The 19,290-nt window shown below is 31.6% G+C and overlaps 1 protein-coding gene across 1 annotated transcript; it reads left to right on the top strand.

The window, feature by feature from the left end:
* The first annotated feature begins 406 nt into the window (after positions 1 to 406).
* LOC149905261 (membrane alanyl aminopeptidase-like) lies at positions 407 to 19,252 on the top strand. Its single transcript, XM_090106193.1, has 13 exons — positions 407 to 1,016; positions 4,419 to 4,592; positions 9,029 to 9,346; positions 10,159 to 10,348; positions 10,644 to 10,900; positions 11,334 to 11,526; positions 11,972 to 12,155; positions 13,903 to 14,000; positions 14,349 to 14,531; positions 15,785 to 15,963; positions 16,644 to 16,766; positions 17,063 to 17,150; positions 17,607 to 19,252. The coding sequence occupies exons 1-13, from the start codon at positions 556 to 558 to the stop codon at positions 17,709 to 17,711; spliced, it is 2,553 nt and encodes an 850-aa protein (XP_089962319.1). The 5' UTR covers positions 407 to 555; the 3' UTR covers positions 17,712 to 19,252.
* Positions 19,253 to 19,290: the final 38 nt, after the last annotated feature.

The raw sequence follows: 19,290 nt of genomic DNA, 5'->3' as shown, positions 1-19,290 counted from the left end.
CTCAATAATGTATTAAAATTCACCATGTTTTGTAAATATCTGTTTTTTCAATATATTTAAGATATTTCCTTGAATTTGATTCTGAACTCCTGAACGACAAATTTATTTATTTTTAATTTTAGCTAAGATGTCTGAAGTTAATAGATTATAAAAAAATGGAATTCGGCAAAACAATCAATAAAAATTTAACTCACATTTTTAATTATGTAATAACTTCAATAGCTTCAGAATAAGCTATATTACAGTACCGCACATAATATAATTAAATTTGAGAGTATGCAATACATCCGTTTTGCATACCATGTGGTAAATCGCTCATATACACGGAAGAAGTAATTTAAAAGAGTGGGGACTCAGATCTATGTAAACTGGTAATGATTGACGCGCGCCAAAATGTGCTGGCATGCAATACACATAAACATTCGAATTTCGAACGCGCGTCCGATACAGACGCGTCTGTGATTTTTGCGCGGGAATAACAAATTTACTATCTGTATTCGGAAAACTTTTGTCTTTTTTGATTGTTATAATTTTTTTTTATTTCAATGTGAAAAAATGTTACTCCTTGCGGCCTTGTTTTTATTGTTTTCACCGTCTTACGGGTACATTTACGAAGAAGAATGTTTAAATTACACCATATACCCCGCGCAATATGAACTAACGATCATCCCCCACGTATTTAAAGACGGAACTTCGTATTTTGACTGTGAATTATTCATTACGGTCATTGTGAACGCGCCAAATATAAATGTCATTGAATTGGACGCGAAAGATATAGAAATTAAAAGTGGTTCAATAAAAGTGATGAACGGTGTGAATGATTTGGTAAATCATTATCGACCTTACGAATTTGATAATAAGAAGGGAAAATTGTACATATATTTAAAGGAGCCATTGCAGCAGTATAGCGTTTCAAGAACTCAGTATGTGATTCGAGTTTCTTATGTAAAATATGTGAACTCTGATAGTGATGGAATATTCATCGTTCCCTATGAGGGTAATGACGGAAAACAGACGTAAGTATTCTTTATTATTTTATTAACTATGTTTAAAATATGTTTCAGAAGAAAAAAAGAGTTCGTTTTAAAAAGTTTTAATTAAGTAGTAATATGAGATAACTCATTACAGGACACATATCCATACTTACTAATATTATAAATGCGAAAGTAACTCTGTCTGTCTGTTACTCAATCACGCCTAAACTACTTTTCATGAAAACCAATCAAACCAATGAACCAATTTTCATGAAATTTGGTATGGAGATATTTTATACCCGAGAAAGGACATAGGCTATTTTTTATCCCGGGAAAATGACGCAATCCCGGAAATCCCACGGGAACGGGAACTATGCGGGTTTTTCTTTGACTGTGCGGGCGAAGCCGCGGGCGGAAACCTAGTTTCCTATAATTAGGTACTTCATCTGACAAGATGAATGAATGAATGAATGAAAATACTTTATTTGCACCAAAAGCAAGGAAAACAATACGAAAAAAGATGTAGAGGTTTTCGAATATATCTTAAAATGTAACCTTTAATTATTTAATCTTACTCATTAAATCTTATCTAACTACCTTAAAACTACAACATACATATTTTATAAAAAGGAAACGCACACTAAACAGTGTATCCGTCATAGGAAATCTATGATCGACATCATAATTAACACAAATAATGACATCGCTTCAAACTATTGTGATTTGCTAGATACCTATTTATAAAATAATATGTAGGTGGTAATTGCAACTGCTTGAACTTGTCAATGAAAATAACAATACGCAGAAACTTATATAGTGTATAATCATTATAACTGTGCATTTACATCAAACGAACATAGGGCTTAGAGATAGAGCAAGAGCATTATTTCGTGGTCTGTTAGTATAAACGAAAACTCGTATTCAGTGTTTTTCAGTATTACAACATTGCATATTATAATCTTTTCAAACGCACTAACAACAACGAAATATTGCTCTACGCCTGTTTACACTAAAATAATTTGACATAGTGTGGTTAGAAATGTCTTATATGTATTCTTATTATATGTATAGGTAATAATATATTCATGTAATATGCATTTAGCTTGTTCGTAATACCATGGACAGTACAATTACTATAATTATAAAATGATTAGAACACTAACATGCTTATTAACTACCACTTCCTGGAGTATATAGGTCGGTATGTAACCAGTGTTAATTGGTGTGCAAAATTTTAGCATTGACTATACGTTGTTGCGAACTAATTGTAGTTTTGCGAAACTGTAATTAGCACGCACTTTTAACGTGTCGTAATTCCTACTATCCTATACGTTCCTGCTAATATTTGAACCTGAAAGTTTAGGATGATTGAGGCTGACTGTTTGATAATCTTTTATAAGAGAATAACTGGTCAGATTGTGTGGAATAGGCTTTTCTTTATACATACCAGAAATACACGACTGAAGCCGCGGGAAAAAGCTTGTTCTTAAACTTATTAATCAAATTATTATGTTTTAGTAGTTCTTGTATATTTACAAAATATAACATTTTCTTAAATCTTCATCAATTTATTACATCACTGTTTACAAAATACGGGTTGCAGTTTTTTATCTCATAACACATTAATGTAATAACATTCGATAACTTTTAAACTGAACATAATATTGTTTTGTATATGTAGTATGATAAGTATTTTGCGAGATAAATCAAAGCCGATCATCATAAGTTCCATATGTACACATACAGGATGTTGTGATTACGATAAAATTATTTTTATAATATTTAAGTAATTTAATAATAAAAAAGCATTCAAAAACATGGAAATCGATTTAATAAGACACTGAAGAGTAGTATTATAACTATGAGATAATTCTCGTAAAACGTGAAATGGACAAATGATTGACATGTATAGGATATGATGGAATACACAGGGTGTATATAGGATGCTATCCTATCAATATAAAAGCTATTACTATAAGTAAAACTCTTCATCTAAGGGTGTGTCCCTTAACCCGGTCCGAGTGTGGCCTATTTTGATGAACATTAGAACCTAAGATTAGAACCAACTGAAACTCGTAGATTTAATTTCATAATGGAAGCCAAATTCTAAAGCACCATGCATAATGACACTGAAAAAATTCACATAAGTAATTATAGTGGCCAATCTTTAATTAGGGTAAGTGCATGAAGTGATTTATTATGAATATATTATCATAGAAGCACTATTTTAATTGCAAATATGATAATATGATTTTTTGAGGATGGCGATAGAGATAATTTTTTATACTTACTTTTTCTAAATCTCCAGGAACATCCTTGGAAAAAATAGCTTATATATATATAAAAGCTCGCATATAATAAGTGCGTTTTACCTAAAATATTAATAGCTTTTTCATTTTCTGGTTTATTTCGAACAATTTCTAGGTTACTTATTAGTCTCATCATTACTATTCATACTATTTATAATAAATTATTTACATTATTGGATCAAAGCTTTACATCATCATCATCATTATCAGCCCATATTTGTCCACTGCTGGACATAGGCCTCAGTAAGCTTTACATAAATAATAACAATTCAATGGCAACAAAACGTCACCTTTTTATCTACACCAAGAAGCATAAACCAGTAATTGTAGGTGTGTCCAAATTTGGTATCCAAGATTATTGACTATCGGCTAACTCCGTACAAGGTTGTACCTGACCACAATGCCTTGTATTGTGGACTAAATATAGCATAATAAGCTCACAATGCTAAATTGGATATTGAAATGTAAGAGATATTGCCAATTATATCGTTTGTTACAATGTTAATAAATCATGTGGTTAAAGTAAAGATTTGAATGTCCGATATATTGCTACGCTAAGTTATTACGTAACCTAAACTTTCGACTTGAACTTAATTAAATTGTTATTCTAGAAACACTTATTCTGACTGTTACAATTGTATATATTAATTTTACAGAGAACATAATGTTATACATGATGTATCATCATTATCCACCAGCCTTATTTATTGTAAAATTTTATACTTATGTAGACTGTTACTTGAGCATCTTATCCACAAGCTTAATCTTATATATAAAAATGAATCGCAAAATGTGTTGGTAAGCGCATCACTCGAGAACGGCTGAACCGATTTCGATAATTCTTTTTTTATTATATTTCTTGAAGTACGAGGATGGTTTTTATGTAGAGAAAACGTAAACATGTACCACCGGCGAAGCCGGGGCGGACCGCTAGTAGGTAATAGAAAAGTGTCGAGAATGTTAGAATCTATCTTAATAATATGTATTTCAGTTATTAAGATATCGTATAAAGATTATTTAAACCAATCGCCTTTTTAAAATTAAAACCAAATTTACCACGATTATATCTATATATAGAAGACGATTAAATATAAATTTTTACACAAGTAATACTTATATTGATAAATTGTTTCAGGTACATGTACACGACTCGTCTATCTCCCAACAAGGCGAAGTATTTCTTCCCCTGCTTCGATAATCCACAATTCGAGGCTGTATTTAAGTTCAGAGTGTATGTGGCGCCTCCACGGCCGGGTATACAGTTCTGTAACACTACGCTTGTGGTCGCTGATGAGTTGAAGAGGCAGAAGTATGTGTATTTACCTTATTTTTTGAAAGACTGTATGTGGAATTTAGTCTAGCAATTATATTTGGTTCAATTCATTTGACGATAAGCATCGTGCATGCTCTCGCTGTTTGAATGCATTTTCCTATGTTATGGTTGTTTTGGAATTCGTAATAGAATAACACCCGTATTCACAAACGTTACTGTGAGGTCTCATAGTAGGCATGGACGCATAGGGGTAGCAAAATCATTTCACAAACAATACTTAAGTGTTGAAGCGCACTATGCGCTCGTTAAACTGAACGCACAGCTAAGCAACTTCGATAGCTACTTTAAACAACGCATAGTAGACCAAAAACAGGCCACGTGTACAAAACGAGTGAAGTTATATTATTTTGTCGTCTTATTTTGTTGTTACTTTCGACCTCAAAATGGATTATAGCAGTGAAGAAGAATTCGATTATTATATTAACGATAGGATATTTGAACAAAGGACAATAATAACAAGAAAAGTGGTACGGGACTTTCAAGATCCTTTTGATTACTATATAGTTCGGAAGAGTTTAGAAAACGTTATAGATTTTCGAAAGATGTTTATCATGTTCTTTTGCCACTAGTTATTAATGATTTAATAAAATTGACTGAAAGCATCAAAGAACCTACCTAACAGTAGGTACAGTTTCAAGAATTTTTCAGAATTAAGTATAATATGTAGGTAATAATTTATTTATAATTTATTTATAATCTTCATTTACAGATGGTTACGGGAGATCTTATAGTAGTGAGCGAACCGTCAGTTTCAAGAATTGTTAAAAAGGTCTCTCGGCTCATCTCACATCTGCTTGCACATCTGCATGATAATAGAGCAGTTTATAAATTTCATTGTCATTTACTCCTGTCAAACTCTACCATGAACTTAGCAATACAAATGGACCAATCACATGCCGCCATTTTACGCAGTGCGTTTGCTTTGCCAAGCATTACTTAAGACGATACACAAAAAAAAATCTACTGCTTGGCGGGCGGAGTCTAATAGCTCGCTATCGCGAACGCGGGTGTGCGCGAAGTCATTCTTGCAAACTCGCCGCGCTGCCGCTGGCCGACTCGGGACAAACATGTATGGAATCGTCATACAGTTATAATATTCTTATGCATATATTTAATTGTTGATTTATTGGTTTTATTTTCTTGCTTATAAACAAATAATCTTCTTTTTAAAAACTACTTAGACATTATTAATAATTATTATTATTTCGTAATGTTTACTTTATTACAAAATAATACAGGTTATAAATAATCTTTAAAATAACAAAAAATATTGTTACTCTGAAAAAATGAAATGGTACTGAAATGGATTTAGATAGAATTTGATGCTGACGTAGATATTACATCATGCCCTTGAAAGGTAATATTTCTGAAAGAAGTTATAAACCCTAATTCTTCTCAGTCAAAGTCAAGAGTGGAAGATATCACTAATACAGTAAAACTGATGCGAAACTTTGGATGTTAATTTGTATATTTTTTTGTTAGTTGTTACTTAATCACGTCAAGACTACATTACCAATTTTGATAAAATATAGCTAATTGCCTGGATTTACACATAGGATACTTTTTATCCGAACTGAACACTTCTGTGGGATAAGACAGGATTCACGATATAATCTAATTCCACGCGGGCAAAGCCGCGGTCGGAATGATATTTTTTTAAATAAAAAAATTGTTAAAAAAAAACACAAAATATATTGACGCATGTATTTATTTTTTGCACTCTATTATAATTGTAATTATTCATTACAAATAATCAAAATAAAATAGCCAGAACAAAGTTAGGCCCTGGTAGGGTAGATAGGCAGGTACAGCAATGTGAGACGAACTGGCTTATTTATACCAATAATAATGTATTATAAACATTAAATTAAGTTTACTTTCTAACAACAAAAATACATAATATTAGCTAATGTGAAAGCGAATCAACCAATCATCCCACAAAAATGAAATGTGCACACAAATATTCATCCAAATCGGTTCATGTCAGTAGGAGGAGTGACTGCAGCGCCATCTTCCGGGCCCAATTGTGTTTCCAGATCACCCAGGAACTCAATTTAATATACTTACACAAAATTTTTCGAAATGAAAACTCACATTACTATGTAAATATGAATATAAACCTGTTTTATTACTAAGCAATTTCCCGCACAGGTGTAGTAAGTATAAATGAAATAAATATCAACATCAAATTCTTTATACAACATACTTATCTACCACCTTCTAAGAAATGTAATTCTTGAAATTATTTCGTATTTTTATAAATATAATACTACTCCAATGAGCTCCTGTTCCATATTATGTCCGCCATACTTCCACTAAGTTCACCATGATTTTTTATTTCTTTGCACTTTGTTGCTTTTTGCTAAAAGTGGAATCATGCGATAAAACCAGTAGAGCTTTGATAACATACATTTTTGACTGAATAAAGGTACTTACGAAGGAGTGGATTCACATTGTGAACAATCAGTGGGTTTATTTTCCTTCTGGATTCCGGATTTCAGAACAGATTATTTATGCTATAAATGAAAAAATCTTACACATTCGTTATGTACTTAAAACAGGGGTACATATCAAACATCGTCTATAATACAATTATCATCAAATTTAAAATAAAACCAACTTACTTCATTAATTTGTTCCAATTGTAAGCATTCTTTTTCCTCCAACCTTTATGTTTCTTCTTCTTATTTTCTTTATTGTCCCCATTTGTCTCATTTTGTCTTATCGTGTTGTCACCCTTTTTTACGATTGCGCGAGCGACACAAGTTCCCCGTGTGACGGCCGTAGCGGGAATGACTCGTGCAGCGATCGGGGTAGGAAGGTACAGGGCGGCTCTCGATATATTGGCTGGTCGCGCGCTAATTTCAAGTATTTCTTGTTTATTTCAAAACCATCGCATATTTCAAAATTCTAACACGGTAGACGTATAGGTTGTATATTTTATAGTTAATATCCAAAAAGTCGTAACTTTACGTTTGTTATTTTGAAGATGCCAGAGATTAAAAAAAAATAACAATGATAACTTTGTATTTTTTTTCTATCGAGAAAATATCATGGAATCATGTTTCTAAAACGGTAGACGTATTGTGTTACTATTGATCTTTCTTGTCAAGAATTTTCATCACGACAACTTTAATAATATAAAAATTACGAAGGTTTGAAAAGGGCCGTAAATGTTAGAAAAATTAATTCATCACCTTAAGTTTTGTCTATGAATAGAAAGGCTCGGTGATTGGAACGCACTGAGAAGTGTTACCCTTTGCACAGTGTTGATGCTTTACTTAGGGAAGTACTGTTTGTGAATACGGGTGTAAATGTTTCCCTACAAATGATGTAGACTTAGTTCTTTTAGTCGGACTGTATTAAATCAGAGGGTCTAAACAACTAATAGTAATGATGACGTAGACTGTTTTTAAGCTATTGCATAGCTTCTATCGCGGGCCTTGAGCGCGGGGACCGAATCCAGAAATTCCGTAACGAAAAACCTCACGCTCCCCACTCCGACGGGCTCGGAGGTGTGGCTTGAAGGCATAGCATGCAATAGCTTTACCGCGACAGTCCCCGAGTGCCACACGTCTTTATTTTTAATTATTTAATTTACTGAGTTTTTCATAAATAAAATTAATATAAATAATAATCTATGGAACAAGGAACCATTAAAGCATGCCCGAATCAATTTAGAATTAGTCGTTAATTAAGTGCTTTGAGATCAAAGTAGAGGGCACTAGTATATTATGTTATTAACAATGCTATATATGGAGTAACTTCACATAAAACTAGTCACGTTTGATAATGGGCACAGTTTCTATTCATTTAGACCTTTTATGGATAAGCTTTTTATAGTATGAAATGTTATAGAGTGAAGAATTATTATGATTCGTTACATTTTCTCCGTTTGATTATTTAATTATAATACTTTCTTAGTTCCGGTTCCACGCTGTCACTAGTTATTATACAAATATACAGTATGTAATCGTCACCAATAACCTTGTTATTCCTAATAAAGAGAGTGAGTAGAATTCTCTTCCAAGTATTGCTATATTAGCCTTGGAAGAAAGTCTATAATTAGATGAGAAATTTGCGCAAAAACCATGCTATGTATGTACTATGTGATAGTGATTTGCACTGAACCTAACAAGGTTATAATCAGAACTGCAATTTTGTTTTTGAGTTTATTTATAAAGTATCTTACAATTTCCACCTATTAAATGATTTTAAAAGTTAAAGTTAAAAAATATCTTACGCAAACTATGTCTTATCGTCTACATCGTATACCTGTTCAATAACTGTTTCAAATTTCATTGCCTGTAAAATAATTTTCATACCTAATCTTGTTTGTAGTTAATCTATATTTTTGGTTATCATTATAGTTTATTCACATTCTAAATAACACCGTTTAATACAACTTTCAGTTTCAAAGACGACAGCTACGGTATCATAGAGTACATGCCTTCCCCCCAAATCGGAGTACACCAAGCAGGTTTTCATCACTCTGAATTTGGGAGTCGAGAGATCAGAGTAAAAAACGATACCTTGGTTATATGGGCTCCAGTATCCACATTACCTTATTATACATTTACTATGCAATTCTGTGAGTCGATACTGAGCATGATCCACCGGTATTCGATGATTAATAGGCCTCTTGTGGTCGGACCTATAAATATAGTAGCCGTGCCGAAGATTCTTAATGGATTTGAGAGTGGAATAAGCTGGAAGTTATTGACTAATAGGTATGTTTTCTGTAGCGTATTGATATTTTATTCAACATATAATACAGTATGTACATTGATAAGTTTTCAACAGAAGTACATTCACATGTGAACAAAAAGAGTAGAGAGAGAGAGAGATAATATTACTTTCAATTTAATAATACTTCTAATGAAGTTCGTAATGTTTTTTCCATTATTATGTTTTGATCTTTATTATCTTTATTATTGTTTTTTGAATGTACCTTACGTTGATTCCTAATCTCCATTTTGCATTAACAAAGCTATATTATTATAGCTGTAAATAATAATGCTATTATCGATATAATGGAAAATATAAGAGAAAGTCCTTCAACATTCTAAACGAGATGAAAGCCAGCCATAAAAATAAATAAATTATCCAGCAAGGTTACATAGAGAAAACTATTAGCCAGCTGTTTATAATTCTGAAGATTCTGTTGCTTTGTACTAAAATAAACAGTATGATATGAATCATGATCAATACATTGCATTTCGTTCGAAATTTTTTACGAAACTAAAATTAATAAACATGGCCATTATTCATTGTAGTTAAGTAATTGTGATGTTGACTCTGTTTAAAATATCTCTCTTGGTTTAGAATAATTAACGTAATGCTGTATTTGAAACTAAAATAGAAGAAGTATTTAAATTTTGTTAAATACCTATCTAAAAAAAATACGTAAAAAGTAGGTTCGTGTCATGTATATTGAATGTTGAAACATTGTTTGATGTTATCTTATAACACCTAAAATGCGTTATCCTAAAAAGGTATTTTCATAAACTAAAAAAAAAGTAATTTTACACTATCTCAACAGTGAAACCAGACTAGCTACTGTAAACGATCATACCAGTATCAAACAAATGGAAAAAACAATGTTCGAGCTTGCTCAACAATTGAGCAGGATCTGGCTGGGCAACCCGGGGGAAGTTAAACGTACTAGATGGATTGAAGAGTGGTTTAAAGAAGGTGTTGCTACGTATTTTGCTTACTATTATTTGACTCAGGTAAGGATCAAATGCTAAAACTAAAATAAATACTTAAAACTGTATTCCAATTTCATTGAAAATTTAATATCATATGGTGCATTTAAATCTCCTCAATTACTGGTAATGAATGTCGTTGTAAACTAGCAGCATAAATTATAAATCAGTTTAGTGATAAAAGAATATGACAATGTTCACATATTTTGAACAATGGCATTAAAGCTAAAATAGGTCATCTAATAAGCGAATAGTTCTTACCGAACTGCAAAAATGATTGCAATTTCTATTCAAATTTGTCTTATAATAATTATTTCAGTACAATCACGGTGAACAGAAGATAAACAGAATACCACTATCGACATACGCCTTGCAAATGAAACACAAAGCAATGGCCATGGATTGGCATCATTCTACACCAGCTCTTGTGACTTTTAACAGATCTTTAGAAATCGAAATACCACCCCGATATAAAGGATTAGTGACTATGAAAACGGCGTCCATTTTGTGGATGGTGGAAAACTGGTTGGGTTCGGAGAAGTTCCATCAAGCCCTCGTGAAGTATATAAATAGCAGGTATAGTTTTTGTGAAATATAATGACCATTCGGAAGTTAGGTTCATTCGATTTTCTTCACTAGTTGCATACTTCAAAGCGGTTATCTTTCAAATGGTAACTATCCGATCCCTGTATAGACTACAATGTTTCACCTTATCCAGGTAGTTTCTTAATTGTGAATCGATTGAATGCAACAAATACAACATTTTTTTGTAATTAAATGTATAGAATCTTTACATAATATATTTGACGTTGATGGAAGACAAAGTTCATGTATTTTAAGAAGCTCACCTATTTGAAGTGCTTTTATAAATGGAGCTTCTTTTTTAAATTTTTATTAGCCTATTTTCTTCTTTAATAAGTATTAGAATAATTTATGATTGTGATATCTTTAAAATCTACTTTCATAGCATCATTACCTATCTATTCATCAAATTCCATCCAACTTTCAGAAAAGGCAGTTATGTTTCTCTTGGCGATTTTATGGCTAGTCTAGACCATGATACAGTAGAATGTTTACACCAATTTTTCAATGGTTCCACTGCATCTAGAGTACTCAGTTCTTGGTTCAACCAACCTGGTTATCCAGTTGTTAGTGTTAATGTTCTGAGAGATAGGACTCCTAATGCGATACAATTAAAACAGGTAAGATTTTTTTGTCCATTTAAATAAATTATCTTTATGTTCGTTTATCAATTAACATAAGTTTTGTTTATCTCTAATCTCTTTTCTTTTTACTCGGTGCACTAAGTGAGGTATTGTTGCTTTTTGTTTTTCTTATTTGAGCTATATGGAGTATTAAAATTTTAGCATGTAATTATTCAAAGTATTTGCAATTGATCATATTTTTTCTGTTTGAATATTACCTATCATATAAAGTTTATATTATTTGACATACCTATAGACTGCTTTATCCAAATGGACTTTTATCTCATCCATCACTGATAGGGTTTCTGCAACATAGCCTACATCCGTTATAAACCTAACAAAATTACGGTTTATTAGAACAATATATGCCATTTGGAAGATAGAGGTACTCTTATCAGAAGTATCGGTTTTTAAATATAATCTTTGTTTTTCATACTTCCAGCGCAAATTCAGTTTCGACCAGCACAACCGTTACGACTCAAACTATCTCATACCAATATCGTACATCGTTCAAAGGAACGAGAATTGCTTCAACTGCCTTCAGCCAAGATTCACTATCGGCCAGACTTATACATTTGGGGAAAATTTGAATGGTGGCTGGATTATATTGAATAGAAATGCTTCTGGTAAGTTCTTTACTTTATATTTAGCTTTTTTTGACGTGACAACGTCTTATAATTCGATAGAGCCGGCTGCGCGCACGAAAAAACATGACTCATGCGGCGTTACCTCGCTCTGAGGCGTTCCATGTAAGGCTTGAAGTGCAAGCGAGAGCGCGGAACGAGCGACAAAGAAGCACAATCGGACGTTGTCACGTTCAACTATCGTCAGTAAACCGACTTTACAAATAACCAATTTTTTTGTTGTAATACAGATGCTTTGTAATTAATTATTTTTGTTTCCATTAAAGTTGTCAAACGTTCCCGATGTTGTTCCTGGAATTAGTATTATATTTGGACAAACGATTTTAAAACTCAATGCAAATAAATTGCACATTTTTAACGGATCTTTCCAGATTACATACGTTATGTTCGTGTTTCTTTTAGTTCAAGTTTATATATATATTGTTGGCGGCTATTTCATTGTTTGCTTTCCACCCACATAAAAATTAAATAATATACCATACGCATAAGTCCATAAACACAGGAAGCTGTATTTCATATTATTAAAAGAAGCACATCTTAAATTGTTTATTCCATAGCATTTGCCACTTATAAAGATTGATTCCTATCAATCGTTTTCCCTTTCATTCCTTATATTTTATCGTCAGTAATAAAAACAAAAATAAAAACACGATTTACCTTGAGTTTGTCCCACTGGCATTGATCTTGCAATCCTTGGCCGAGTGGAGTTATAAACAATCTATTTCTGTTCAAACCCACGCTAGACGCTAGGCTATTATGCGTAAGAGTCGTTGATATGTTATGCGTTTTGTTCTATATTTATGAGTACGATTTATTTTTTCTAAAATATGAAATTTAATGATGCATTTAAACTGAGATGTGAGCAGCTCACAGATTAAATAAACAACAAGTAAGCAGCTTTTATTAATATACTTAATCTCTAAAAAAGTGATCTTAAATATAATATGTATTAAGAAAATGAATATATACTTCAATGGAGTAAAATAATCATCGAAACATTAAAAAAATAATATTAATTTTGTATTTATTATTGTATCACTACTATTTTTGTTCTATCACAATTATTATTATTAATAAAATATGATTTTGAAAAAGTAGTTATCTCTTTGCCTACATCTCCCTACGCAAGACGTTTTTGTAATATTTGCTAGCAATAAAATATGTTGACTGTACTTGATAACCATATTAGTTAGGTTTTATGTAAAGTGCAAGTTTGTCTGTTTGTTTCCGCAAAACGTAACCTCTGAGTCTGCAGGTGATTTACGACTCCATAAAAACTGACATTTGAACCATCTGTTTTGAAATATTGTTAACTAAGCGTTTAAATAATCTCACATAACAAAAAACACAAATGTTATCAGCACCTGATAATTAGTATATTTTAATTATTTAGTTTATAAACAATTTTATATTTTTTCAACCGCGCGCCGTTTCCAAATACAATGGATGTTCTCAATTCGACTGTATTTCGATAAAATGGGTGGCTTATTATATCTTATTAATGTTATCTCTAATTTATAATGTGGAGTAATTTATTTATATTTTGATTTATACTTCCAATGTAGTTTTTATAATTGAGTAGATAATGGTAAAATCTCTCTCCCTTATGAGGGGATAGATAATATAAAAAACGAATATTTCATTATTTAGTTAATATAAAACATATATTTAAGAAATGCGTATTTATGTTTTTAAAATTAGATTTTAATTGTCAACATTATAATTACAGGTTACTACAGAGTGAATTATGATGATGAAACATGGAGATTAATAGCAAAGACTCTAAAAGAGAATCGTTTTGCAATCAGCGAGTTGAATAGAGCTCAAGTAAGTTCCTACTTATAAAAAAAAGTTTTTTATTTACACAATTTCGAACAAAACTGTTGGAAATTATTTCATCATGAAGACCAATCAGATTATTTACGTAAAACTCTTTTTTTCGGGATAAAAAGTACCTAGCCTATGTCTTGTTCTGGGTCTTCAACTACCCACATACCAAATTTAATTGTAATCTGCTCAGTATAAGTATCTGCGTGAAAGAGTAACAAACATCCATCCTCACAAACTTTCGCTTTTATAATATTAGTAGGATGAGAATACAATAATTTCATGATGTCATCTCACTAAAGCGTATTCAGTTTTTTTTAACTATATTTATTTTTATGCAATTTCCAGATAGTCAACGACATATTAGCGCTATACGCAGCTGGAGATATAAAAGATGACATAGCTATAGAAGTTCTAGATTATCTGAATACAGAGTTAAGTCCAATGGTGTGGGAGGCGGCGGTCAGTGGGTTCGATCTCTTGAGAACTGAGGGGGCACATATGACGAAGATCTTGTATGATGAATGGCAGGTTGGTTAAGATATCTAATAATTTTTTTTATTTATTTGTAGGTATGGTAAAAATGTTTTTTTTTCGAGTAAGTATGTTGTTATCTATTCAGTATGTACGCATTTTTCATTTGAGATATTACCTACCTAATTTTGCTTTAGGTATGTATTTTATACAGTCTGCTTGCCAGGGCTCTATCCGTGTAAACTTTATTATTACAAGAGCTAGCTGAACTTGAATGACTCGCGCACACATTAACACAATCGACGACGGTTGATGGAGAGCACGATTTTAGATTTTAGGCATATTTTAGTCCAATTGACGGGTTTTGTTTTATTTCCCATACTTAATATTTACAAAAATTAACAAAATAACAAATAATTTATCAGTTTCATGCTAATCCGAGCGTTGCAACTTACAATTTAATTCGAACAAAGCAAGGATCATTAAAATCTTTTCAACGGTCTTTGAGTTACAAGTGGTACTTAAAATAAATGCGTATTTACTCAGAAACTACTAAACAATTTATAATTCTTTTTGATTTTTGTTATAGTCCGGGATACATCGCCCATTTTTGCAAGTGATTACTATCAAGCTAATTTTTCGTGAGTAGCTTTATTTTGATGAGATGCCCAATAATTTCATGTACGAAACTCTCGATTGTGGTAGCTTACAGAGGTAACAAGGATAAAAAATTTTGATTTGACGGTTCTCAAATATTTATTACGCAATTTGTAGGACAATATGTCTGTTGACTTATATAAGTATTAAATAAGTGAAAATAAAAAAATCAGCTGGTTAGTAATCATTTATGATGACTTCGTTATCGATACACATTAGAAAGGGGGACTCTTTGATCAAACCATAGATTTTGTAGGACAAATATTTTTTCGAAGAATTTAGATAATTATCTTGAGATTGAACAAAAAAAAACATTCAGTTAGTAATTAATATTTGAGAACCATCAAATCAAAATATTTTATCCTTGTTTCCTCTGGTAGCTACCACAATCGAGAGTTTTGTACATGAAATTATTGGGCATCTCATCAAAATAAAGCTACTCACGAAAAATTAGCTTGATAGTAATCACTTGCAAAAATGGGCGATGTATCCCGGACTATTACTACCCACCTTGTACTTGTACCGAGCACTGGGTTCTACTTTCTCGCATTAACAATTTTTCCAAGAAGGCTGTCTTTTGCATTTATAGTATACCTAAATTATTATAATAATTTTGTTCAATTTAACTGATTTATAAAGTTTAATATTTTCAGGAATTCATGCGAAGAAAAGTGTCAACCATCTACAAAAGGCTTATGGACGATATCGAGCAGAGGCCTAAGATAAGGCTTTTTAGAAGCAACATTATAGAATTTGCGTGTTCGATCAAACATAAACCGTGTTTAGACGATATGTGGAGATTGTACACTGACCATAGGAATGGCAGAGTAAGGTAAAGAAAAAGTAAATTGTAAATATTTGTTGACGTGACAACGTCTTATTCGAATTCGATGGAGCCGCCTGCACGCACGAAAAAACATGACTCATGCGGCGTTACCTCGCTCTGAGGCGTTCCATGTAAGGTTCCATGTAAGTGCGAGCGAGAGCGCGGAACGAGCGACAACGGACAAAGAAGCACAATCGGACATTGTCACGTTCAACTATCGTCAGTAAACCGAGTTTATAGACAACCAATTTTTTTTTGCAACAAATTTGAATTAACATGTTGCGGAATTGATGTTAAAAATATGTAATGACGATTCAAAAGTGCTTCTAGAAGAAGTATAATTGAATAAATAAATGTTTGAGTTTGAGATGTAAACATGTTGCTAGGAACATTGTTGCCGAGTTAACGCATGTTCAAAACTCAATAAATTTTACCAATAAAAGCTTAGCTTTTGAATATCGGAAAATAATAAATGTGTGTATAATTTGAGATTGTGAGAGTTTACTTAGAGCAAGAGATAATAGTATCATGTGAGATGATTCTAATATTCTGGGTTTTTCCTTCATTGCATTAAAAACTTTTATATTGCAGAAAAAAATATAATTATTTTCACATTCATCAAAGTTTCGTCGAGAAAGGTTTTATTGTATTAATGCCAGATATAAAAACAAGAGTAAATATTTCAGATTAAGCCCAGATCTTCGTGAAGCATGCTACTACGTAATTTTAAACAGTGAAAACGGGAATTTAGATATGAAAAATATGAACAGATATGAAATGGAAGATAAATCCAACGCAGAACATAAAATGTAAGTATTTTTATAAATAGGTACTTCAATAAATTCAGTATAGATACCTAAAATATTTTTAAGAAAGTATATTGTTAAGAAATCCTTGGTTTTTTAATATTTAGGTACCTATAAGTAGTTAACTATATCTACTTACCAGTGATTTATTTATTCGATTTATTTTATGCTCGCTCATTCAAACAGAACACAAAATTGGCAATAGTTTTGTAGCTTTTCTGAAAGTCTTTGTATTTATTTCATTTCAAAGCTATTTATTACTTACCTAGATTTTTATTTCTAACATTTTTTTATACTAGGCGGGAAGAGAGAAGATTTTTCTACCGCGTACCGATGGGCCATCCGAAACCATTACCGATAATCATGTCAACTACCACCACTACAGAGGTAAGTTCAAAGAAAATATAACAATAGTTTATTTACAAAATGAATAGAAATATTACTACTACTTATTATTACTACTACTACTTTAACCACTATTTTAACCACTATTTTGTCTACTAAGGGGGCTAGGCGAGCGTCATGAAAAATCTTCACGACACTTTTGATATGGTGCATATTAGCAATTCCTTCATTTATTTAATTTATCATTTTACTCCTAAATATTGTTAATTTATTTAATTATACCTCCCATAATACTTATTTCAAAACGAAAGGAACTTCGTTCCAATCCCACATGTGACCTTGGACATTTTTTTTGTTCAAAATCTGTTTGAGCTGAATTTTTATGTTTTAAAGTTCTTTTCCTTACATGTTACTATTTATTTTTCTTAATACGATGTTTTTCTTTTTCTTAATACCTTGTTGAGTGTTCATTATCTTCATATTTCGTATTTTTTTCAGGCAACAACTATAACAATGACACCTGAGTGCGACGGTTCTGTTATAAACGTTATTTCTATACTATTATTGGGTTTTGCCTTATTACTTAATTTAACTATAAGATAAATTATTGATGTGTAACAGCCTAATGTGTGTGTTATTATGAATGTTTTTTTTTCGTTTGAATATAAATTTTTAATGTTTTGCTAATGTAAATCATGATATGTATGGAAAATCGGTACTATGAGTAGTGTTGTTAGTTGTTACCTACCGATATACGAAATTGCGAATTGTTTGGAAATTGGAAGTCGTCACTGATAACACAAGCAAAAAGGTGTACATAGATTATTAGCGCTCTGGAAGTGGCACGTCGAAATGTGGCCAATTAGCCACATTTTACTCCAGATATCTCTTGTTCACGATAGTTGCATCATGCCAACTTTGACGTCTAATCGTGTGTGCGTTAGTGTGCTGTTTTTGAAGATCGAATGTTGTCGATGTTCATCGAATGTAACCTAAGTACACCTTTTTAGTTATAATATTATTGGAAGACATCAAAAGTGTTTTATAAATTAAGTAGTGTGTATGTATAAATTTATTGAATAGATTTCGTTTTCGAAAAAATATTATGTTATTGGCGGAAAAGCCCACAACCGCTCTGAAATTGATAGTTTCATTTAATATCATAATAATTGTCAGCAATTACTAAAACTCGATAAATCGAGTTTCTCGCATTTAAATTTTACTAACATATCAGGATAGTGACGATTTGCCACCTGCGGTGTTCCCGAACAACTACGACATTGGGGCCTTCAAGAAAAGAGCTTATTTGTCCATAAAAGGCCGGCAAAGCACCTGTAACACTTCCAGTGTTACAAGTGTTTATGGGCAGTGGTGACCACTTAACATCAGGTGGCCCACCTGCCCCTTTGCTTGCTCTGTCATAAAAAAAAAAAAAGTGTTTCATTATTTATACGCACTTATGTATCTAATAAGTATTTGAAAAATAATATTATAAAGCTGAAGAGTTTTTTTTGTCTAACGAGCTACTTATCCGGGGAACTACTAATCCGTTTTGAAAAATTCTTTCAGTGTTAGATAGCCCATTTATTGAGCTAGGCTATGATAGGCTATATATTATATCATCACGCTTAGAACAATAGGAGAGAAGCAATGCGGGTAAAGCCGTGAGGCACAGCTAGTTTGAAAAATAAAAACTACATGCGTGATATTCAACGATTAAATAAATCAAGCGTGTCCGCAGAAAAAAATTGGATTTCCAAAAGATTTTAATTAAAATATCTTATTAAAAATATTATAATAAAATACACATTCCTATTCGGGATTATATTCACGATTCACTTAATATATTATAATAATGTTAGTAATAATGAAAATTAATATTTATGTCTATCATATTGTTAACTATTAAGTAATAAGAATAAAATATCTAGTCAATAATTATTAGGTAACTACTCTAAATTGTTCATACAATGAAACTAATTATTTCTTAAAATTATTTATTATCAATATGTACATATTTAATAATTGGAACTATGTAATATTAATTATTTATTAAATAAATGTAACTATTAAATATGAAGCAAGAGGACGCGTTTGTTTCATATTTAATGATAATATTATTAATTATAATAGATAATATTAATAATATATTAATCACAACTTCTACATTGTTTTATTTCTT

This window comes from Colias eurytheme, chromosome 10 (genome assembly GCF_061535395.1).
Source record: "Colias eurytheme isolate Ceu_HAF_F1 chromosome 10, ilColEury1 Martin Lab GWU primary, whole genome shotgun sequence".
Taxonomy (NCBI): domain Eukaryota; kingdom Metazoa; phylum Arthropoda; class Insecta; order Lepidoptera; family Pieridae; genus Colias; species Colias eurytheme.
The sequence above is the reverse complement of the archived record's forward strand: the minus strand, read 5'-3'. Positions and strand labels throughout refer to the sequence as shown.

Excerpts from the sequence above, each read along its gene's own strand:
- LOC149905261 (XM_090106193.1), top strand. The coding sequence starts at position 556 with ATGTTACTCCTTGCGGCCTTGTTTTTATTGTTTTCACCGTCTTACGGG. Across the intron at positions 4,593-9,028 it reads GATGAGTTGAAGAGGCAGAA|TTTCAAAGACGACAGCTACG; the intron begins GTATGTGTATTT and ends TACAACTTTCAG. Across the intron at positions 15,964-16,643 it reads CATAGGAATGGCAGAGTAAG|ATTAAGCCCAGATCTTCGTG; the intron begins GTAAAGAAAAAG and ends TAAATATTTCAG.